This window comes from Centruroides vittatus, unplaced genomic scaffold, assembly GCF_030686945.1.
Source record: "Centruroides vittatus isolate TY-2023 unplaced genomic scaffold, ASM3068694v2 contig_417, whole genome shotgun sequence".
NCBI lineage: Eukaryota > Metazoa > Arthropoda > Arachnida > Scorpiones > Buthidae > Centruroides > Centruroides vittatus.
Window position 1 is genome coordinate 181,639 of NW_027122227.1, and position 26,586 is coordinate 208,224.

Sequence of the window (26,586 nt, forward strand, 5' to 3'; positions counted from 1 at the left end):
GGCCATATAAGTCAAGAGTCTTCCAAAGAATATCCCTATTTACCGTGTCGAATGCCTTTTCCACATCCACTGACAGGATGGAGAGTGGAGCATTTCTCTTTTTGATTATAAGCTTTAGCAGGTTGATGAACATGATGTTATTCTGAATAGTCCTATTCTTCATCCCTGCTGTCTGGGTGGGCCCTATGGTGTTATTAAAAATATTATTGATCCTAGTAGCTATGACAATGCTGTAGATTTTGTAATCTGCATTAAGGAGGGTGATTGGTCTAAACTCGTTTACTTTACCACTTTCTTTATCATTTTTTTTATAAGTTTCATCTTGCCTTGGTTAAAATTTTTGGAGAAAGAGTTTTCCTTAAACAGGCTGTGAAAGATGTCTGCTATGTCATCATTGAAGAATCTGTAGAATTCCGCTGGTATGTTGTCCGCACCAGGTGCTTTATTAGGATTTAGTAAGTTGATCGCCTTTTTTATTTCATCTACACTTATTTCCTTGTTTAGTAAGCTGCTATTCTTTTCTTTAATTGGTTTGATGACATTTGCAATTTCTTTCCATTTTCTTAGATTGGTCCTAGGTTCCTTAAATATCATAGTATAGTATTTTTTAAATTCTTTAATGATTTCTTTTAGATTGTAGGTGACTCTATTATCAATTGTAATGCTTTCTATATCATTTTTCTTTTTATAGGATTTGTTCTTCTTGAATATAATTTTATTGGCAGTACTTTCTATACCTAGTCTACTCATTTTATAGGAGGTGTAGCTATTTTTAATTTTGTTCTCAATTTCTTTATTAATTTCTTTCTCCACTTTTTCAATCTCTTTTGTATCATTTTTAATTATATTATTGCTAAGTTCTCTTTGTAATTTCTTAATCCTATTGAAGCTATCTTTTTTGATCTTTTTCCATGTATTTTCTGCTAACCGAATGATGTCTTTTTTCGTTTCCTCCCAGTGTTTCCAGTTTATGTCACTTTTGCTACTTTCTAAAAGGCTTTTAACATTATTGATGAATTCATTGTTATTTAGGATTGTGTTATTTATTCTAATATTATTTCTTTTTAGGCTTTCATTATGAATTTGGAGAGTCATATTTATCATTTTGTGATCCGATAATTTTCTTCCTTCCCATAATACGTCATTAATAGAAATATGTTTAATACTTCCTATTGTTTTATTTAGGAGGATTTTGTCGATTCTTTCTTTAATGCCTTGACCTTCCCAAGTGAATCCCCTGCTGTTTAGGTAGATGGTCCTATACGCATCAGATAGATCAATATTATCAATCAAATCAGTTAGGTTTTTCCTTGAGCTGTCGGGCAGTAGTTGTGTGTTTTTGTCAAGTTGGTTCGTGACACAATTAAAATCACCAGCTAATATTATATCTCTTCTTCCACTTACATACTCTTTTAAATCAGAGAAGAAAACCCTCCTTTCTGCCGCTCTGGTGGGGGCATATATATTTACAATTTTGATAAGTCTGTTTTTCATACTTTTTCGTCCCAATTAGCCAACGCAGCCACATTCTCCACAGTTTGAAAAAACCGATATATGTCCAGCACGTCACCTGGTGAGTTAGAGAAGCAAGGGATCATCCCCATAAATCCTGTTACTATTGGCACATTACACATCTCAGTTATACTCGATGACTGCACCTCACTAGAGACTTGGTCCTCCATCTTACAACAAGACTTAAGTTTCGCAATGTACAATAACTTAATCTAACTTAGTCCTCTTACAACACACAATTCCCTTTTTACACCAATCCTGTCGCGGACGCCAATGTAAAATTTTAATATACCGAGGTATATTATTTTTGTGAGATTGGTATAAAATGAGGACTTCACAAAGAAATTTACAGGAATTTAACACGTTTATTTATATATATATATATACACCGAGTATCAATTAACTTATATCTATATATTACAAAGGTTAATCATACGATTAATTAATTACAAGATTTCGGTCCTTCCGACAATTGGAGAAAATTAACGCTCAAAAAAATGAGTATGTAATCTCACGATAATTATACGACGTGTACCTCCGTCTTCCTGGTGCAGAACGGGTGACCTTTCTCGTTAACGATCCTTCCTTTGTCTTCCTAATATCGTATACGTCCAAATGTCCGAAGCGCCAGTTGAAGGGAAAAATGTCTCTTCTCAGTTCGTACATTCCCTTTTATACCTCCCTCCATCCGGGGAATTTCTCTATCACGTGACACAGGGTAAACCAATCGGCAGAGCGTATCTGCATGACGCGATACATGGTGAAAACCCGACACGGTTAACGGAATACAAAAAAAATCACAAAGCAATACATAAATCAAACACAATAGTTGCGTAGCACTACACCAGTTTGGCTTTCGTCCCCAGCGTTCGGCAGAAGATGCCGTACAGGCCGTAGTTGATAGTGTACAGCACCTACTGGAAACTCACAAATACGTTATAGGGGTCAGCCTCGACATATCGAAAGCCTTCGATAGTGCGTGGTGGCCCCTAATTCTACATCGGCTACGGGTGATTGAGTGTCCGGGAAACCTGTATAGAATCTTACAGGATTACCTCAAGGGACGTACGGCCATTTTAAGGTATGGCCAAAATCATGTTAGGAAGGAGGTTACTAGAGGTTGCCCACAGGGGTCCGTTATTGGGCCCTTGTTGTGGCTAATCACTTTTGATGCTTTTCTACAAGGAAACTTTGGACAAACTTATACTTATGCCTATGCCGATGATGCCATTATGCTGTTAGGAGGGCGCTCCAGAGCAGACTTGGAGAACAGCACGAACACCATGCTCCAGAAAGTCTATAATTGGGGCCTGGAGAATAAGCTATGTTTCAATCCTGCAAAGACACAGGCCATCGTGTTTAATAAGCCAAGGAACCCAAATTTATACTTACGACCTCTTCAGATCAAAATGCACGACAAGACAATTAAGGTTCGGCAATCATTAAAATATTTAGGCATTATCCTTGACTTTCGCTTATCCTGGAATCAGCATATTGAATATGTGACTAGAAGAACTGGGCTCATCTTCCAGTCTTTCTCACAGGTGGCCAAGAGGGACTGGGGTCTCTCCACCGGTGCTATGTCCGTGATATACGATGCTATCTACGTCCCAATTATTACTTATGGCTGTGGCACGTGGGGCATGGCCACGCATAAAGTTCATCAAAATAGGAAGCTGATAGCATCACAGAGACGTGCACTATTACTCATTACTAGGGCTTTCCGGACCACAAGCAACAGGTGTCTACAAGTGTTGGCAAGAAAACAGCCAATTGACCTCACCATATTGCAAAGGCAAAAGTATTATCACTTAAAATGGGGCAGGAACATACAGACGACCTCACGTTTGCTAAGACACGGTGATATAGAGTGGCCTTCGCCCTTTCGAGGGTCCCTACCACCAAATGAGACTATCAACTGTGGTTTTACTACCCCTACCAATGCGTGTCTTCACATATATACAGATGGGTCAAGAATGGATAACTCTACTGGGTGTAGTTTCGTCGTTTATAATAGTGACGATGAAATTTATCATCAGAAATACAGATTACACAATGATTGCAGCGTCTTTCAAGCGGAGATGTTTGCGATTAGCTCTGCGGTTGACTACACCATTCAGAATTACAACAATATCTCCGTTGAGATACACACCGATTCTCTGTCCTCTTACAACTTATTAAGAAGTAACGCCTGCATCCAATGGCCGAAAGGATCCGGAACTCGCTTAAGACGACCAATTGTGAATTCAGTATTACTTGGATTAGATCCCATCAAGGGGTTGTCAGAAATGATAGAGCAGACTTGTTGGCAAAGGAGGCCACCAATGACGAGACTCTCCCAATATCTTATGATGTGCTTAGCCAGCGGACGCTTCGTCGATTGCTTTGGACTGACTCGCTTCAAGATTGGCAAGCCCGTTGGGACAACTATGCCCATCACACTGCTTACAACTTTATTCCTGATTTGCATCATTTTCTTGATAACAAGTGGTACCATCAAAAATATTATATCAGCCAAATCTTGACAAACCATGGTAAATATGCGGCATACCTTGCCCGTTTTACTCACAGGCCTTCTAACTTGTGTCAGATCTGCCAGGTGGAGGATGGTGCGATCCACTATCTTTTTCACTGCATCATGTTCGACAGGGATAGGCTTGATCTAAAGCTCTTGCTGCAAGAGGCAGGGGTCGGATGGCCGTGCCACCCACCGGATATTTGGCGTAGCGAGGATGTTTATAACGCCTTTCAAAGGCTGGCTAAATATATAAATCATGTTACTCATAATACTATCTTCAACTGATTTACTCGGCACTGGATGTGCCCCTCGGTTGTCTGTTTGTAATCACTCGCGCAAACCTTTGTCGTGTAACAATTGTTATTTGTATCCCTTGGAACTCAGCATGTCTGCTTTCCTCTGCTGTATCCCTCACGGGTATTTCTTATGACATGATTGTCACGGTAATCTGTGTGAAAACAACGGTACATTTGTAGTCTCACTAGCATGTTCGCAGAATGTGCTTTTTATATATTGTATTTTATTCTTGATATGTATTAGTATGTAATGTATGTATATGTATGTATTCTATGTATTATATGTATATGTATATCTTAGTATGTATGTATTAGTAGGTAGAATGTATTATATGTATTGTATGTAAAGGTGCTTGTTTGCACGCTTATGTGTCGGGTCTGGACGGTTGCTACGCTGGGCCCTTTATTTTAGGTTCATGTTTGTTTTGTGCTTGTGTATGTGCTATTATGTACTTGTTGGATTATCCCCAATGGGTGGTCTAGCAGCTATGTTGTAACTGTCTGTATCTGTTAATGTTGTCACACGGTTAAAGTTACTCAATGTATGCACTCATTTGCATCTATTTTTTTTTTACACTCTAGCTTATGTATTTTGGTTTATACTTACCGTATTTTACGGACTATAAGACGCATTTTTTTCTTCGAAAAATTGCCTCCAAAATTCAGGTGCGTCTTATAGTCCGTAGCATCTTATATGTATTTTATATGTATTAAAAAAAAATGCTTAAAAATTAAAGTGCGTCTTATAGTCCGTAAAATACGGTATATTTCCTGTATATATATGATTAATTGTTTGTTTTGCCTGGTAATGCATCTGGCGGAACCAGGTAATGTACATTTTGTTTGTACCTAATAAAAAACATTGATTGATTGATTGATTGGTCCACAAAGGGGAAGCCGGGTGATGAACTCGACTTCTACTGTACTATTTTAGATAAGGATTTTTGCGTTTATGCGGGAAATTCATATGTATAATGGAGATGGGTTGATAATAATAATAACGATAAAAATAAGCGCATAGCCCAAACCGTTAGGAGTTGAAAGCTGAAATTTGGTACACAGGGTACGCGATGAGAATGCAGACTAAAAAAGGATTTTAAGAAATTCTTCCTCGCAGGAGAGAGGGAGAGGGTTAAAATTTTACCTGACATCTCTAAAAGGAATATTGAAGGAAGGCATTATTTTGTTAAAAAAGTTAAAACTGAGAAAGCAAATGTCCATTTTAGCTTACTGTAAATTAAATCAAACTTCAAGACTGTATACATTACATTTTATGTACAGTACACAGAAGTACATGCGATATATTAATAAATACATTTTCTTGCAATATAGTGTTAATCAATACATTTTAACTTTCTGGCTGTATATAACAGAGGGAAAGTATGACGATCGGTCAAAAAATGACACCCCAAGATTTTTACATTTTTGATCTCAGGACACCTTGAAATGCCGAGAAATGCAAAAAAAATTTCATGGATTTTTTTTCTGTATGTATATATGTTCGTGTGTGAGAGAGAGTGCACGATTTTCTTCAACCTCTTTAAAGCTTAATAACTCTTTTTGTCTTTGTGCTTTTTCTGAAAATTTCTGAAATTTTGCAGGGAGGTTTGTGTATTAGGTTGACTGATGCTATTAAATTTTGGTTATTAAAGGTCGAGGGGTGGGGAGATAAAGGAAGTTGTGTATATTTCCAGTAGGGTTTGACTTAATGACGATTTTACTTGTTATTAACGTTTACAATTTTTTATAAAATCCACCCCTGCCCTCAAAATTAAGTTTTTGTCATTTTATAATAGTCAAAAATATAAAAAGTTTTTAATAAAATATCATGACAGATGGTGTTACCAAACGTTGCCCGAAAAGTTAAGCAACTCATTGCTGGATTTTTTAAAATTAACCCATCGAACGTAATGTTTCCCGTAAAAGTGGACGTGTGTTCACTCTCATAAAAATATAAAATTTCGTACAAATTTTTCTCTCTTTTTTTTTTTTTTTAAAGAAAAAAAAGAGAGAAATCTCCGCTCGTAACTTAATGGGAAGAACAAGTAATATAAAAAAAAATTTTTTTAAAGTAAATTCCTACTTAGGTCAACAAAGAAAAATTTTATTTTAGTTACTTTTTATTAAATAATTACAATTAATATAAATATGTATATACATATGACAGAATCACAATATTAAGTGGCAAAATAGAAAGAGAAATCGGAATTGAACCCAAAGCATAAAATTTCTTCAAATTTATTTTTTGAGAAAAATCCTTCATTCTAACTACTAAGCCACAACTGCTAATTCACTCTCGAAAATCATTTGGATAAAACATCTACTTAAAGCAAAACTTTTCAAAAATTTATCAATTATCGCAAGAATTGATCTCGCATTCTTCACCTTCACGTGAAAAATACTGAAATTCTTGCATTTTACCGAATGAGCTACTGCCTGTTGATTTCAATTTTCATTACAAACTGCTTAAACTCTATTTAAAGTATTAATAATTAGATCAGTGGTTCCCAACCGGTGTTCCGCGGAACACTGGTGTTCCGTAAGCATCTCCCAAGTGTTCCGCAGATTTAGTCGCAAATCGGAAAGTGTACAATCGTATTCGAGCCGCCGAATATCAAAAAATTAAAATCATAAAATTTTCATAAACTTAAATATATATGTACGACTCGTACTTATAGAGTGTACTACTGTTTCGAATAAGATAAAGGCAATGATAAAAACTGAATGAAATATGTAAAAAACATCAGGCACAAGTTTCCCATTAAAGTTATTTAGGTATATTTTTTCCTGTCTTAGAATTGGCGTTAATAATATGAGTAGAGATTTTGATTCTAAATTCTAATAAAATAACTGATGACAAGCTTATGTATTTCATATTAACTTAAGTAAGTGTTCCGCTAAAGAAAATTGCTCACAAAAGTGTTCCGCACCCTAGAAAAGGTTGGGAACCACTGAATTAGATTAATGTTACCCGTGGTATCGAAGATGGCGACGGAGAAATTTTTCCCTAGATACTAGACGGCGACGGGGAAATTTATTAATTTGCATAATGCGACAAATAGCGACAGATAGTACGGGTACACTCCCTAACGTTTAGATCACTCGGTATTCTACTTCGAGATTATCCATTGTTAATCTGCTTCCAGATTATCACTCGATAATCTGATTCAAGATTACCGGAAACGCGGCCATCTCAAACGTAGGGGAAAAAAATTCCCCGTCTCCATCTTCGATATCACAGGTAATATTAACCAATAATTAAATTTAACTAATGAATTAATATTTGAAAAAACTGTATTAACATCAAGTGTCATCCACTACAAGTTTAAAAAAATGTATTTGAACTTGAGTGGATGAATAAAAAGTATTTTATTAACGATTGAAAATTTGAACAAGATATATATATATAGGGAGAGTGTGAACTAATAGTAGAAATTTTAAAAAAGTTCACGCGTATCGTAACTGTAAATTATTATTTTTGTGATGCTTTCTTGTAATAAGGACCAGAATCAACCGTAAAATATCATTTCATACGGTATATCAAATTAAATAATTCATATCAATTTTTATGTATTTTATTTAGAAAATACAGAAATAAGATATTTATTTAAAATTTAAACATTTTTATTTGTAATAAAAATCTTCTGTTATTTAATAATTAGTAATAGTCTAATAGTTATTTTATAATCAGCTTGTCATGTCTCATTTTCAATCAATACATCTGTATACCTTTTTAAGTGATTACAGTAGTGAACCGAAAATCGGAATCAATTGGGGACTGGGGTTGTTCAGATTAGGGATTTGTTCCCATTACGGATTATGTACGAAAAAATATATTAACCTGTCCGATGTTCAAATTTTTCTCCGTTGCGTGTCGCTTCGTGTTGAATTTTCGTCGATTTTAAGCCTAACGAAAATTTTTATAATAATAATCGAGGCTATCGTATCGTTAAAAATTATTTCTGCATTTTGTACAAACAAAATAAATATATTGAAGAATATAAAAACATAAAAATTATACTTTAGAAGTAAATTTAGTATCAGAAACGTTCGATTCAGCACGACACAGTCCGACTGAAAATCGTGCCGATTACCGGCGATTCCGATTACCGGGGTTCCGATTTACAGTCTCTACTGTAATTAAAGAATTTTTCAAATAGACGATTTATTAAATAAATAAGTTGTTTTGTAATACAGTATTAACAAATTAATGAAACAAATTTATAATTTTATTTTAAATATTTAAAAAAGATGTACTATATCGACAACTTTTATGAAATCGCTATATTCATTGGGCTGCAACTTGAAAAAATTGTAGACCTGTAAATACTCACTGTCATTTGGCTGTTGTCTGTCCTTCCTTAATCTTGAGAATGGAATTATATATATGAAAGTCAAGACCAGATATGAAAAGCTTAGGATAGGAAGCCCAATTAACTGTATATAAACTTCCAGTTTACACCGAAAGCCACGTTATTTCAATTCAAAAATTTTTCTCCTGAAAGGAGATCGATAAATGATCGGCATGACTATTGCTAACAGGAAAACTATAATATACAGGGGCAAGACAATACAGTACTAATTTGAGGTGGAGAGCATGTATTTTTAAATTTATTTAATTTAAAATATATGCTCTCCACCTAAAAACATTACATCTGGAATTGTGACGTCAAAAAATAATTGCTCGTTTCTTATACTTTATTAATTTTAATAATAACATAAAAATTTTCATTTCTAATGTTTAATTTCATATAATTTTTTTATTTCTAATTTTCTTTTTAATTCCTCTAAAATTCGTTATATTACTCAAACATAACACAGACGTAACAACTATATTTTATTTTATTTTAAAAACTATAAATATTATAAATTTAATATTATAAATTAAACAAATAGAAATATTAACAAAAAGAAATTTATTGTTATTATTTTTTAATAAAAAAGATTTTAAAAAAATAAAACAAATAAAAAGACAAATTTCAGTTTTCATTCATTAAACGTATTGCATTAAGAAAGGAATATATATATATACATATATGATTTTCGGCTTACGTTCGGTTAGAGTACGGGAAAAGATGGAGACGGAAGATTGAGATCGAATCCGTCTTCTGTCTTTGATGTTTTTGATATATTATACAACAATGGCCACGCAGAAACCAGTAGAATGGGTTTCTTCGTTGATAACAAGGTTTGAAGAACAGGTAATGGAAATAATTAAAAGCATTTAAACGTTCGATATTTTTTCGTTTTAATTCGGCGATGATGAATGTGATTTCTTTCTACGAACTGTCATGTCGTCTGCCGGTTTTGTGTTTTGAAATTTGAATGAATGGTTACTATCCATTGATTCAAATTAACTATTAGTATAAAGAAGTTTTAACATACAAACTTTCATTCAGATATATCAAATTGACATTATTCCTTGTATAACGTTATTTCAATTGGTTGAGATTTGATTAGTCAGTATTTATGATATGTTCAATTAACTTCAGCAGTTTAAAATCTTTATATAATTTGATACTTTATTATATAAATTTAATGGGTTGATGATAAATTCTAAACTTTGATTAAGATTGTTGGTTTGTAGAAAATTATTTTAAATATAATCACTTGTTTTGATGAAATTGCATTTTTTTTTTTTTTTTAAATAAAGCTTATCTAAAAATATGTAATAATTTATCTAAAATTTTATAATTTTCAGCAACTCTGAATTTTGGAGGACTTTTATTGGAAAATTATTTAATTATATATGTAAAAAATGTTATTTTACTGAGTCTTGAAATAATTTATTAGTATGGAAGAGAATTAAGAAAGATACCACTTATATACACCAAAGAACCGTTACATTATAACCACCTGTTTAATATGACGTAAAACCACTTTTTGTTTTGCCTGCAAAACTTCCAACATGCGGCGAGTCATTGACTTGATAAGGTGTTGGTAGGTAGTCTGAGGTATCTGGTACCATACGCTCACCAGCTGGTCCTCCAGTTTCCGAACATTGCAAGGTGGTCGTGCGGCAGTATGAATTAGATTTTCTAGGTGGAACAACAAATGTTCACCTGCACCTGATATTCAATTGGATTGATATCGGGTGAATTCAGAGGCCAACATATGACTTGAAATTCACTGGAATGTTCCTCGAACCACTCTGTGATGATTCGGGCCTTATGACATGGTGCATTATCCTGGTGATACAGGCCATCACCTGCTGAGAACATTGTTGCCATGAAGGGGTGAATTGGTCTGCAATGATATTCACATAGTGCATAGCCATCAGGGATTGTTTGATGGGGATGATGGGTCCTATTGTGTCCCATGAAAACATTGCCCACACCATAATACCACCTCCACTGGCTTGTATCCATCCAACTGTGCATCTGGCTGCCATGGTCTCATTTGGAAATCAGCATATCTGTACTCGACCATCAATGTGAATGACCAGAAAATGTAACTTTTCGGACCAGATGACTTTCTTCCATTCCTCTAAGGTCCAATTGCGATGCTTCCTGGCCCATTGCAGACACTGTTGTCGATGATGTGCTGTAAGCACGGGGACTCAGCTGGGCTGGCAGCAATGCAGGCCCATATGCAGAAGGGTACACTGCACTGTGTACTGAGACACATTGTCTTGGTCATCATTGTTGTAGCTGCTGGTGATTTGGGTCACTGTAGCCTTTTGGTCACAGTGAACAATGAATAATAGTCTCCACTCCCCCTCTGGAATCAATGCACTGCGGACAACATACAGCTGGCTGTCAACTTCTCACTTCTCCATCTGTACACCACTTTCGATAAGTACTAACAGCCCACCAGTCATGTTATGGCCGCGTTTCTTTATGCAGCGCTCGAGAAGCACTTTACAGCAAACACACTGGAACTGGTTTCTAATTGGCCAACACTGCTTGTGACGTCATTTCGCTACACTCGCTGCATTAAAAAACGCAGCCTATTTCTGAGGTCAACATTCTCAGGGGCCTGGCCATAATGAATTGTCCTTTATCAAAGTCTGATAAATCTGCTGCTTTTCCCATGATGCAGCCAAAAACTTTACATTCAGAGACACAGTTCACTGGCTATTTATATATGGCAGTATGGGCTGTGCATGCACCTTTTTTTGTCTCCAGGTGAGCTCACTACTCTAGGTGGGAAGTGGTCATAATGTAAATGGCTCTTCAGTATATAAATATATATATATGTATAAATAGTTTATTAAATTAGTCATTAAATCTGGAAATGATTACTATTTCTTGTCACTTTTGTTTATTTTTGTAAACAAATATTCAAGTATTGTTATAGTATAGTATGATAATAAGGATTAATAATATAATGTTCTATTGTCAGTCTCGATAAATAACAACAGTAATAAATAAATCACTGTTAATTTTAGGAAGCCAACTTTTCTTAATTAAAAGAAATTCTTTCAGTCAAAATATGATTCATATTCTATACTACATTATTTTAAATCAGTCATGAGCAACCTGTATTGGGTTCTAATATATGGCTCTGTGGCTTTGGCAAGGTAATTTTATTTTTCTGTTTTGTGTCTCATGCTATGCAATTATGCAACTCTAAGTTGATATCCATGATGAAGACTATTCAAATTAAACCAGGTGAAAAGTACCTAGGATATTGGAGATTATCAAATATGTTGGTATTCATTAGCTTAAAATCTGCAACTCTGAAAGAAAAAATATAAGTAGCTTGCTGGAAGCCTACATTCTTTTGTGGCCCAAATCCAGGAAAGGTTGCTCATCTCTGAATTTTCCCCAAATATATATATATTAAAGTATCAAATTATATAAACATTTTAGACTGCTGAAGTTAATTGAACATTAATACTGACTAATCAAATCTCAACCCATTGATTAATGTTATACTGGAAATATGTCAATTTAGATTGGAACCTGAATATATTTGAATGAAAGTTTGTATGTTAAAACTTTTTATAAAAACCATTCTGAATAGTTAAATATAAGATTGTAAGCTGAGAATAATCAGATTTTTACCATAAAGATTTCTTTTAATTAATAAAAATAGGCTGTTTGAAATATTTATTTGTTTACAAAGATAATGCCAAATTTTATAACCTTTTAAGGTAATAAGAATGATTGATGATTATTGAATTCTTGTATTTTATCTATTTGTGCAAATATTAGCAAAATAAGAAGACTCCAAAAAAAAAAATAAATAAATGTTATATACAATAAAGTGCTTTAGAAGAATAATAAACACATTTAAGTTCAAGTCAGTAAATGTTTTTGAATTTTAGTTCATCTTCAAACTAAATTTCTGTCTTAATTTTACAAATAATATACTTGTAAGTTGCTGTGGAGTGTCAATTATGTTAGCATGAGGTTGAGTTTAGTTTTAAAATTTTTTTGAAAAATTTTTCAAAAGATTTTTTATAAGGTTTCTAGATAGTTTTAGTTAGTAATATACTGAGTCCTAAAAAGCTGCTTAGTACTGGGCATTGTGTACCTGGTATGAAAAATACTGAAATATTGCTTATTTTTTGTAACCAGATCCCAACCACAACATATTCAACTTTTGTGCACATAGATTCAGTCCTGCAATTGCAATTTAAAATTGGTGTATAATCCACCCCATCACATAGCTCACACCTTCTTTCAAATTTGTTTTAAACATATAGGGTAGATGTACCAGTTTTGGCCGGTGTACCAGTTCTGGCCAGAAAACAAATTTAACTTAAAAATATAATCACCACATATTCAAATCTGTCCAATGAAACAAACTTTTATTGTTAACTGTGTGAACAGTTAACAATAGAAGTTTGTTTCATTTGTGATTATATTTTTAAGTTAAATTTGTTTTCTGGCCAGAACTGGCACTACGCTGGCCAAAACTGGTACATCTACCCTAATCCATGGAATAAGATGAGAAAAATAAAGATAAGATTCAAGATATGCAATCTTGTTTAGATGAAATTTTGTTGGAAAGTAAATGTAAACAAAAAGAGTTTTGTCTTATTCTAAAAGGAGTTGCTATTGAAAATTTTTTCAAATGTGATATTCCTTGGTGAGCAAATAATGCTATTTATCTACACAGAATTGTCAAAATTAGTTAGGCATTACTTGACTGCTCTTCCAGTAGTGTATCTAGTGAAAGGATGTTTACCAGTGCTGTGCCAATAACCAAAATTGATACATGTTTACAATATTGATATCCTAGATTTGATATCAATATCAAATTTGGTTTAACATAGCCCTGATGTTTACTGATATGTGAATTGTATATATATACCAGATGAGTAAACTTCTTCCTCAAAATGCAGAGAAACTATTGTCCCTTAATTATAATCTCTATTACATTTTAAATATTTAAATTTCAGTTATTATATAAATTTAAAAATAAATTTGTTTTTGTTTTCTTTATTTAAATTTATTTCGTAAAAATAGAATATAACTCTACAGTTATTTACAAATAATTATCTTTTTATGTAAAATGCTCTTTCTAGGTTAAATGTAAGTTTTATCAAGAATAAATTTGTCTTAATAGTTAAAATATCATGAATATATACAAGGTAGATTCAAAAAGTTCCCAGAATTATGCTGGATTAAATTAAAGGCAATGAAAAAGGGAACATGTAGTGCATGTCTTAGCTAAACATGTGTTCAAATAAATCTGTACTTGCTCAAAGATGACAACAGTTACCATTCACTGAAGGTTGTGTTAGTGAGACGTTGTGAAACAGTCTGGTAAAAATGTCTGTGGAAGAAAAATGTGCAAATATCAAATTTTGTTTGTTATTGGAGAAAACCCTCTGAGACCTTGAAGGTGCTTCAGGCTGCCTATGTTGAATCTGCCATGAAGCATTCTCAAGTTTATGACTGGCAAAAATGCTTTCATGAGGGATGAGAAAGTATCTTTGATGATTTGCAAAGTGGTTGTCTGTCAACATCAACGTCTGAGGAAAAAGTGTTGGTTGTACGTGAGATTGTGAGGTTAGACAAGATGGCAATCAATTGAGCAAACCACCAAGACAGTACGAATTTCAGTTGGAAGTTGTCATTCCTTCCTGTATGATCAATTGAACATGCATTGTATTTGCCAACACACAGTGTCATGAATGCTCATGGCAGACCTCATGCGATTTCCGGTTGAAAGATGCTATCAAGGGACACCACTTCAAGAATGCAGATGAGATCATACAAAGTGTGACATCTGCGTTATAGGAGCTGTTGCGAGACGGCTTCCAAGAATGTTTTTAGCAGTTCAGCTATACCAGCATTGGCAAAAGTGTGTGGTTGCCGAATGACAATACTTTGAAGGATGTGTTGTACTTGATTTGTCAGTTGTACATATAGTTTTGAGTAATAAACCAATTCTGGGAACTTTTTGAAGCTACCTTGTAAATATATGTATATTTATATATACAGTGGAACCTCTCTTAATGAGCATAATTTGTTCCAGAACCTTACTCATAATGCGAAACACTCGTTAAGCGAAACAATTTTTCCCATAGAAATTAATGTAAAATATGATAATGCGTTCCATGCCAAAAAAAATACTCAAATACCGTATTTACTTGTGTATAAGGTGAGGTTTTTATTCATTTTTTACTGCTTCAAAATCCTAAGTCGTCCTATACGTGCAAGCGAAAGATCCTTTGCGTTTTGCAATAATTTTTGTGAACCGTGTAGTTCATGCTGCCATTAAAGGAGAGTGCTGTCAAGGTGAATGTTGCTTTTAATGAGATGATCCGAAAATAGTTAGTCACTTACCAATGATTATAAATGTAGTTATTTCATATTTTTTTAAATTGGTATTTTTAATGAATATTTGTACATTCTGAATCATTAAAAATAAACTTTTTCCTGCCACTTTTTCCTGTGCATTATTATCTTTTGGTTTTGATACATGGGTATCAGGTACATGGAAAAGCAATCTTCAAAAGCTGATAGCAGTCATTCAGGAAATACTGCATTTTAAATTCACTCGACAGATCAGAGGTTGATGCTTTGTGAAGTAAGAGTGAAAAAGAGGAGAATTATAACAAAGCTTCAGAGGGCAAGTCTGAGTAGACAAAAGGTGATAGCATCAAGAAAACATGGTTGTTTGTCTTAATATGTGCATTTGATGATAATTTATTTGTGATTAAACGAAATAAAATTAGAATTGTATTATAAATCTAATTTTTTTTATTTTGATCTTTAAGTCACACCTCGTCCTATATGCAAGATCGTCTTATACGCAAGTAAATATGGTATTTTATGTATGACATTTATTCAAAGAAAATTATACAATATACATAGTTAAGGAGCATGAATCATTATCATCTTTTCTTCTAGCACAGAATGAACCAACCTGGAATGCAAATTCAATTTGCAGAAAGCAAAAAAATCACAGATAATAGCATGATGAAGCATGTGCACAATCTGGGACTTCCCCTCTCCTTGTCACTTGTTATGCGAAACTTCACTTGTTAAGCAAGTTATTTTTAAAAAATTTGATTTGTTGGTTATGTGAAACACTCATTAAGCAAGGTTCCACTGTACAAATATATTGTTGAAAAAATTATTTCTATTTTGTGGTATTTTATTTGATATCCTTTTGCTTTTTAGTGTATTTAGTACTCAACACTTGGCAATGGGTTTCAAACTCTTGTTATTTCTGGCTGATGATTGCATATAGCCCAAAGACAAGCTCTTATGCAATCTTTAGCCTGAATGTCTGTAATTGTCAAATGTTGAAAATACTAAATAAGCTGGTATTAGGTAATTTCTAGGTATCTGGTATAGTACATCAATTAGTTTTATTTTTAATTTTTCTTCAAACTTTTTGTGAGTTTAAATGTGTTTATTACTTCTTTAAAGCATTATATTCTGTATATTTATTATTATTACTATTAAAATTAATACAAAATGGTGGCTTAACTGCCTACCCCCAGTCAAATTAATCAGTAATTAATTATTAACATTGCCCAATAATTTCGTCAAAGATCATTTGGCTTTTATCAATTAAAATTTGTTTGAGTTGTTTATATATATAATTATTTAATAGTTTGTTTTTGAGTTTCTTTTGTTCGTATTTTAGTATTTTATTATTTTCTATTTCAAAAATTTCTGGCTTAATAAATTTAATTTGGATTGATTTGTCTGATCATTCTTTGATAAAGTAATAAAAAGACTGAATTTAAATTTTTATTAAAATTGATGTTTAAACAGAGCTAGTCTAAAATAAAGTAAATATTTACATAATTTCAGTACACAAAAATTTATATTAAGTAGATAATTCATAATAGAATGAAATGAAATTATAGAATTTATCTGCAAGTATGTGAGAAAGCAGCATAAATAGTGACCAGTTTCAAGTTTGCTATTTAATAAATTTATAATAAGCAAATTTTCAGGTTTGTTTTGCTTATTGTTTATCACATCTTTATTTAAATCACAAGTGAATTGTATTTTCCATAGGAAGTATTACATTTATATTTTAAAGTTATTTATATAAATAGATATATTTTTATCATCATGCTTTCAGTTTTCTTATATGCATATGAGTATTACTTATCTGAATTTGATAGCACAAAGTTTTATGAAAAGTTTTAATCCTAGATACTGTGAAATAAATCTGTTATTACTTTTATCATGCTGTATTCTATTATATTATATATTACAGCACAATAAAAATAATATGATACATCTATATTTATTATATAATATGCTATATTTTGAGCTAAAAATGATGCAACGAATATTATATTTCATTATTTATGTACTTTCTTGAAAAGATTTGTCTTGTACAAGGTTTTTAAAATTAATACTAAGCAGATTATATATACACATACACATATACACAGGTATCTTTCAAATAACACTGTAGTTACATTCTGAAAAAGTGTCATGTTATGTAAATCTGTACTATACAAAACAAAAGACTAATGCAAAACATGGGGTTAGGTTCCAAAAGTATCACAATTAAAAGTAGTGTATTACATTAATATTAATTTTAGTTAAACAAGGACGTTTTCTTTTTACAATTGTATCATTGTCATCTCAAAGTATCATTGTCATCTCAGCTTTTTTTGTTGATCTTGATCAGTAGTATCAGCAACATTTTCATATTTTTTATTTTTATTGTAAAAAATTTTTATGGATGACGAAATAAAATTATGTTATTAATCAAAAATTGTTCTAGTGCGTCGTGTTTGTTCAGTGAGTATTGAGCAACTTTTTTCCAGAATTTGTGTTCAAATATCGAATTGTTTGAGTACCAAGATTCATCTGTATTTCATTCTCCATTTTTATGAATGAAGTAATCATTTGTAGTTAAGTAATATCTATGGTTAAAAGAAGTTTAATAACACTTACTTAAAAATGTTTAAATAAACTTTACTAAATATGAAGATTAATCTATAAAAAGAATACACAGTGACATTCTTAGGGCTAAAGTCTGAAAGCAATGACAATGACACCTGGTCGATAGGAATGTTAGTGAATTTTATTCCTTGTCTTATCAGTTTTCATTAAAGTAAACCTGACAAAAAGCACAAAATAATTTGAAAATTTCAATATTGTAAAATCCATGGGCAAATTTGAGACAACATGCTTGCTTGCTTGAATAAAAAAACATATCAAATAACAAAGTTTACACTTAAAAATTGTGAAATTTTGTACAGAAGATTTCCAAAACCATGTTAGAACAAAACTGGAAGTCATGTTGTATGGGAGATATCCCCAATTTTCAAACTGTGTTAGAGCAAAACTATGTAGTATGTATGTATTTGTATTCATATTAGTATAAAAAGAATATCATATCTATAACTATTGCATAAAAATACAGTTTAATTAAAATTAAAAATTTTATGCTGATTAAGTTTAGCAAGGAAATTTTAGAGAATAAAGTGTAATATGATATAAAATTTGTTAAATTTTTATCATATTTACACTCAAGTAAATATGATAAAAAGACATCTTTAAATCTAAGATGCACTTTAATTTTTACATGTTAACCCATAGGTGTATATTTTTTCAAAGAAAAACAAAAAAACAACTTGAGACAAATTAATGTAAACAGAATTAGTTCTGTCGCTGTAAATTTGTTAAATATTTATTACACAGAATAGTATCAATAAGTTACAGTAGAATCTCATTTTAATAGATCATGAAACAATAGATTTTTTCCCAGGTCCTGCCAAATCAATGTAATTTTACCTCCTTTTAGCAGATCCATAGCTGAAAATAACAGATTTTTTCCAGCCCATTTATTGTAAATTTTGTTTTTTTTTAAATATTTAGTTAATAGTTTGGTGGTTCCAGGAATTTGTAGGGTTTGATGATGCACTTGTTACATCTGGGATATGTACTGTACAACTGAAGAATTGTATGAAGAGAGTCAGCATGCTGATATGATTGAGGAAGAGCCACCTAGTGAAAATTCTGATGCTGGTCCAAGTGTAGTGCTGAAGTTTAGTGAGGCCATCTATTCTTTCAGAGTTTTGAAACTTGGAAAGACTCAATGAAGATCTGCTGATGAGTTTCAGCATAAACAAATAGGCTGTACGTGACATTGTTAATATCAAGCAATTGTTGTATTCAATGGGCAGAAAAGTGACATCAAAACAAACCAAGGTGGATGAGTTTTTTAACAAATCTCAAAATCATGTGAAGTGCTAATGAGCATAATTTTTTAAAGGGAAATTTTTCAAATAACTGATATTTTCCTGTTGTTTGAAAAAATTTTCATTGTTTGTGATATAATGGATTCTTGAAAAAACAGATAAGTTTTGGTGTCCCAAGCAATTCATTAAAATGAGATTCTACTGTATATATTACTGTGGTATCAAAGTCAGAAACTTCTTCACTTTTTATGTTAGGCTTTTGTAAATTAACATTAGATTTGATGTTTATATCTTTCTACATGAAATTATTCTGTGTTTGAAGCATTGGAAATGCAACATTTCTTGAAAGAGTGCTGCATAACTTTTTTTCTTTTTAATCCAAGTAGTAGTAATGATGTTACTATAATAGACTAAAAAGATTGAGCTATGTTGACACCTTAAATAATTTATTATGAATATTGGTCTAATAAAATCATTAAAATGACATAATAGAATTTGTGACAAAGAAGTAAGATGCATGGTACTAGAGGTTGCTAATTATGATGTATTATGTCAAATCTAAGATGCACCCACTTTCAGAGAAACTAAAACCTGAATAAAGTGTATCTTACATTCATGTAAATACAGTAATAATGAGATAAGATTGTTTTCTTTACTATAGTATAAAGTATTTATTTTCCAATGATAGTGGAAAACTTTTTTAAAAACAATGAAAGTGTGGTCTCACAAACTGATAAAGTAAAAAATGTTTCAATGGTAAATTTAAAAAATACTCAATAAAGAAATTACTCATACATTTCTATTGTTAATTGAGGTGGAGTGTTAGCAAAAACATCCTTTTGAACCTACGATCGAACTGATATTTAAACAACATGCGAATCGAACTGATATTTAATGGCAATCGAACCTCCATCTAGAAACGGTTTAGAACCTGATGCAGAGCCCAGAAGGGGTTTGAAAACATTTGTTTGTCGATATTTTTGCATTATCACACCGTAAAAGGTTCTATGTATGTAATGTTTTTTAAAAACAACTTATGTATGATTTATAGAATTGTGTTTGTTCTCAAAATTTGATTGGGCTATTTTGATTAAACTTTGACATTTTACATAATATGAGATGGGAAATTAAAAATGTAATTAAAATCTGGGATCCATGATTCTGTTTTCAAGATACACTGGAATCAAAATGACATCTAAAGTCATTAGTATGAGTGCATGCAATTTTTTATATACAGGAAATCCTTGTTAGTTTGAAATTCAAGAGATGAAATAATTGCAACTTTGAATTATCGAGTTTCGAATTATCCAAGATTTAAATATTTCTATACATTATGCCAAATTCCATGTAAGTGATGTAAGTTATTAAGGAAACTGAATATGGTTGCATATACAGAATGCTATTTTTGTTAATTAATAATTAATAATAATATTAATAAACTGTAGGTAATCAGCACGTGTCCAGTGAGAACCTGACAGATTGCCAGATAGGTTTTATAAAAATTAAAGCAGAATTCCTTGAAATGAAGCCCAAATTATTTTAAAAGTGGCCCAAAAAATAATAAGTTATCTAAATAAAGTCGTCTAGAGCCTATAGATATCTTAATCTGTTACTTGTAGCCCATTCTTGCAATCCTGAAAACTAGCCATATTTTATGAGATAAGAAGAAAAAAGGTAGTCCATGTGTAAGGTGACACTCAAAACTGTGCTGATGTAAAAGCAAAGCCATATTGACCAGATTAGGGTTGTTCTCAGTCTATTGTACTCTTATAACATGGAGGCACTTCAATCTAAACGAATAAGTTAATGTAATGCATATCACTGTTCGGAAGAATTTTCATTTCGAATTTTGAAGTAGGTATATTTTGAACTAACCAAATTCCTTAACATGTAAATCTCAATTTTCCCAGCTAGGACAAAAGTCCAATTATGAACCAACAGGATTTCTTGTATTTTTTAATGCCGTTAGTGATATCACTACTGCAGTAGGAGCAAGTAGTTGTTGTAGATGGCTCCCAAAACAATATTATTGACTTACTAGTATTTGACAAATTTCTTAGTTGGATAGAAAATGAACTATGTCTAGAAATAATTTTATTAGCTTGATGATGACAAACAATTTTTAAATAAAAAAAATATTACTCAGAAAAATACAGTAGACCCCTTCCTATAACATGGTAGATACGTTCCGTGTTATATGAATCCGTGTTGTACGAGTCACTTAAATACATGAGCCAATCACAGCCTGGCACGTGTGCAGTTTAGAGGTTACGGCTGTTTGAAAGGTTTTCTTCCATAAAATTAATCGATTCTAGACTAATTTGACTCAACATTTCCAAATCATGTATAATTTTGTGGGAATAATCCATATAAACTATGCTATAAACAAAAAATTGAAGGATTACTTACCGAGTGGTCACCGTTCAAATGACGCCATTGCTTAAGCTTGTTTTTGTCGCAGAGCGGCTCATTGAACGGTGGACGCGTGTTTTCTGATCAGCAAATTTTTCACAAAAAAATAAAAATATAATTTTTATGGCCATTGAATAATAAATGCTTTTTAGTAGGTCCAGTGCTCGTTTAAACTCAATGGTTTGTACAATATCCACTATTGGTCCAGATTCAACCAATCCTGTCACGACATGAGTCAGCGATGACGTTTTTACTGTGTTATACAAATCTCTTTTAGTGTGTTATACGAACACGATCGCAATTTTTTTGCCATGTTATACGAACCAGTGTTATAGGGGGGTCTACTGTAAATGCTTTTTAAATAAAATTATGATTAGTTGTTGTTGCCTTGTTGTCCATATTTCAATTAATATTAATATTATATTTGTCAATGTGGACTTAAATTATTAGTAGGACAGTTAAACTGATGTAAGCAAAGTGCAGGAAGTTGGGTGCTAGTTCACACGGAAAATAAAGAATAAATAAAGACAGACTGTTTTTCCGTGTGAACTAGCACCCAACTTCCTGCATTTTGCTTACATCAGTTTAACTGTCCTACTAATAATTTAAGTCCACATTGACAAATATAATATTAAAATTATGATTAGTTTACACTTAACAAAAGACAAATCTGAATGAAAAAAGAATAAACAAATTTTAGTACATTTTAAACATTATAAAAGTAATGTTTAGAAAGCATATGCATTAATTTTAAGAGAAAAGAAAGCATTAGTATCACACACTGATATAAGCTGTATAATGAATAGCAGTAAAGAATATACCTTTGAAACTCTAGCAATTTAGGTGTATTTGGAGCAAACGTTTGGTTGTTTAAAGGCCTTCCTCAGGCCTTTTACAATGAATTATATTAATTGCATATGCTGACTATTGCATACTTAACAATGTCATTTTAGGAAAGTACTGAACTGCACATTAAACAAATGCACTAAAAAGGAAATTTTAATTCATAATATTAATATAGTATAATCTGGTATATAATTATCATAATATTTATGACAAGAAGAAATGTCCTTCAAGCTTGATACCACCCACAAAGTTCCATTACATTTTACTTTTCAAGAAGCAGTATGAGTTATGTCTGATTCTACTTGTTATAACACCATTTGCTTTACTGAGTACTCAGCTATTATTCATAAACTAAACATTAAAATCTGAATGTATTCAAAAATTTATAAATTTTTCACCTTTCAAGGAAACTTTCTAGGAGTGACTAAACACTGCTACCCAAAGCAATACAATTACTGTGTGTTAATTTACTATTGTTTGCTTTGTAATAAAATGTTTGTTAAATATCCCATCTTTTGCAAAGTTGAATTATTTTTTATGAATAAAAATTATTTTGCAATAAATAAATACATGACTGTGTGAATGTTATTTAATTTGGATCTATAGTAATCTATAGAATAATCTTAGTCACAAAATTATATTTAAAACTAGCAGGTAGGCCTGGTGTTGCTCGGGCAAAAGTAACAGTAGCGAAGATTAAGATTATTACGTTATAGTTAACCTTACCCGTTTTCACAGAATGCAAGAATTGGGTCCCCCTGTTTCTAGACTAATTAGAATTAGATGGGTCTAAAAATATGTTCAATTTCCTGCAAAAATGAAAAAAACTGCATCTGCATCTTGCATGTCTCTTTCTCTTAACAATTTTATTGTTACATAACACTTCCATTGTTACTTAACACTTCCATTGTTGGTGGAAGTGTTAAGACTTAATCCTGTCCCTGTCCCCCGTAGGGAGGAATTTCAAAAAATCCCTTCTTAGTGTGCGTCCTCGTGACGTACCCTAACTGTGTACCAAATTTCAATTTTCAACTCCTTATCGTTTGGGCTCTGCACTGATTATTATTATGTTGGGTTAAGTGAGATATACTTGGTTAACACCGGTGGCTGTGTACTATGCCGGACCAAAGTCAAGGCATAGTAACCAAAACAGAAATTAAAGAAGTGTATCAGTATGTGTGTCTGTATTCAAGAATTTTCTCACAATGTGACATGTATTCAATATAGTGGCCTTCTGTAGTGTGATGTATGTGTTTCTATTCAATTTTAATGTGCCCAGGCTTTTGTGTAGTGTGTGTGATATGACACCTGTAGCGGAGAGAACAACAGGTACAATAAGCACCCTATCCATCCTCCACAGATGCCTTATTTCCTGGGCGAGTTCTGTGTACTTGCTAATTTTTTCAGTGCATGCGTTTTGTATATTGTGAGTGTTTGGAATGGATATGTCTATAATGTATGTGATTTTATTGTGTTTGTCAATGAGTGTGATGTCTGGTCTGTTGTGGTAAATTGTTTTATCTGTGATTATGGCTCTGTCGTAGTACATTTTGTGCGTGTTGTTTTCCAATACTGTCTGTGGAATGTATTTGTAGTATGGTTTGTGGATGTCTACTAATTTGTGTTTCTTTGCAAGCTCTTGGTGTATTATATTTGCTATTTGATTATGTCTGTGTAAATAATCTGTCTGTGCCAAGAGCTTGCAACCAGAGGTGATGTGTTGTATAGTTTCTGGCATGACGTGACATTTTCTGCATGTGTCATTTGTGAGTGTTGTATCTTTGAGTATGTGTTTTCTGTAGTTTTTAGTATTTATGACCTGATCCTGTATGGCAATCACGAATCCTTCTGTCTCCCCAAAGAGGCATCCCCGAGCTAACCAGCTGTTTGACGCAGTTTTGTCAACAAAATCATAAGGATGCCTGCCATGGAGTGCCTTTCGAGCCCACGATTGCTTAACGGTGTCTATGCTTTTTATATGTTGTGTTGTGTCCATATGATGTGAGTGTAAGTTTAATGGTGTGTTATTCGAGTCTGCTAGAGTTACTGCTTTATGTAATTGTGATGTTTCTTGTTTTTTGTAGAAAAACTCTCGCAGTGACTGTATTTGTTTGTAGTGAAGGTTAACTATGTCAATCAGGCCACGTCCGCCATCTTTACGTGGAAGGGTTAATCTTTCTGTGGTGGATTTAGGATGATGTTGTTTATGCTTAGTAAGTGTTGTTCTTGTTTTCCTTTGGAGTTGCTCAAGATCTGTGTGAGTCCAATGTATAACTCCAAAAGAATATGTGAGTACTGGGATGACATATGTGTTTATTGCTTTAACTGTGTGTTTTGCATTTAACTGTGTTCTGAGAATAGTATTTAGCCTACTTTGGTATTCTTTAATTAATCTTTGCTTTATTTGTGTATGTTCTGTTAGTTTGGCCTGTTGGAATTCTAAATACTTGTAGAACTCGCCCTCTTCCATGGATTCAATAATGTCTCCATTTCCAAGCGCAAAATCTTCTTTCTTCAGGATTCCTTTTTCTATGTGAACTGTTTTGCATTTATCTAGGCCAAATTCCATTTGTATGTCCTTGGTGTATGAATGTGTGATTTGTAGGAGTTGATGAAGTTGTTTTTGTGTGGATGCATAAAGTTTTATGTCATCCATGTACATGAGATGTGACAGTGTAAACTGTGTTGTTTTTTTGTGTCTGATATTGTAACCATATTGTGTGTTGTTTAACATGTTGGATAATGGGTTCAGGGCTAAGCAGAACCAGAGTGGACTCAAGGAATCTCCTTGAAAAATTCCTCGCCTAATAAAAATTTGGTTTGTTTGTATGGAAGTGTTATGAACCCTGAGATGTAGTGTTGTTCTCCAGTGCTGCATAGTGTTTTGAAAGAATGCAATGAGTGATGGATGTATTTTGTACATGTGTAGAATATGTAGCAGCCAACTGTGTGGAACACTGTCGAATGCTTTTCTGTAGTCTATATATGCCATGTGTATGTTTCTGTGTTGTTTGTGTGCTTGCCGTAGAATGACTGAATCTATGAGTAACTGTTCTTTGCATCCCCTGTGGTTTCTACGGCAACCTTTTTGTTGTTCTGTAAGAATGTCGTGTTCTTCAACATGTTTGTATATTTTGTTTGCAATACAGGATGTCAATAATTTGTAGAGTGTTGGAAGACATGTAATTGGTCTGTATTGTGTGGGGTCTGTGGTATTGTTGTTTTTAGGTTTCATGTAGGTGATGCCCTGAGTAAGAAAATTTGGCATGTCTTGTGGATTGATGATGATGTGTGTTAGGTGTTTAGCTAGTTCCTGGTGCAGTGATGTAAACTTTTTGTACCAGAAATTGTGAATGTTGTCTACACCAGGTGTCTTCCAGTTGTGTGTTCTGTTAACAGTGTATTGGAAATCATGTATGTTTATTTCAGCACAGGGCATAGTTGGTATGTTGTGCAAGTTTCTGTTCTCCTCCTCGATCCAGCCTGCATCAGCATTATGCGTGACAGCACTGGACCAAAGAGAAGACCAATATGTTGTGAGTTCTTCTTCTGTTGGTGTGCCACTGTGCTGTGTATTAGTGTTTGCTTTGTTATTAATTTGTCTGTAAAAGAGTTTTTCATTGTTTGTAAATAATTTATTTTGTTGTTTTCGTAGTGTACATGTTTTGTATCGTTTGAGTCTACGTGCTTTGGCAGCAAGTTTTTGTTTTAGTGTATCAAGTGTATTCTGTGATGCATGTGTTGTGATGTTCATGTTTTGTGTGTGTTTTTATTTTCTTGAAAATGTTTTTGAGCTGTTTCCTTAATTTGGGAGTTATGTTGTTTTTAGTGTATTGTGTCAGCCTGCCTAATTGCTGTCTAATGTCATTTATTTGTGTTTCTATTCTTCTCTGCCAGGCAGGCTTGTGATAGAATTGTGTTTTCTGTGTATTTGTCTGTGATTGTACTTTCAGTCCATGGAGTGTCACTACTGTGACTGCCCCAGCATAAACTAATGTATGAATGTCTGCGAGTGTAGAAATTGAATGAATGTAGTGTGGTAGTAAGTGAGTGTTTACATAATTTAATGTTTTTCCTACTTCCTTTGACGTGTTGATTTTTGGTATTCGTGGTCGTTGTGTGGGATCTGTGCCTGTATATTTAGTGAGTGTTTCCTGAAATATATGTGAGAGCGTATTAACTAAATCCATGTCTATGTTATCAGTGATGGATGAGGAAGTGTCTATAGTATCATTAGTGGTAATTGTTGTATGTGTGTTATTATCAATGCTTGTTGCTGGATTATCCTGACAGGTTACATGATCTTCATTAATGTTAAATGTTTCTGTCTGTTGATGTATTTGATCAGCAACCTGTTGTTTGATAAGTTCAAGTGTTGTTTGTGAATAAGGTTGTTGTGTATAATTGTTCTTTTTTGA

General features: G+C 32.7%; 1 protein-coding gene across 2 annotated transcripts in view; it reads left to right on the forward strand.

Annotated features, from left to right (window-relative positions):
* The first annotated feature begins 9,372 nt into the window (after positions 1–9,372).
* Positions 9,373–26,586, forward strand: part of Nf1 (neurofibromin 1) — a 141,005-nt gene continuing 123,791 nt past the window's right edge. For both annotated transcript variants that reach the window (XM_067271960.1, XM_067271961.1), the window contains exon 1: positions 9,373–9,527. In XM_067271960.1, coding sequence (XP_067128061.1) covers positions 9,444–9,527 — 84 coding nt within the window. In that variant the 5' untranslated portion in view covers positions 9,373–9,443. The remainder of the gene's footprint in view (positions 9,528–26,586) is intronic.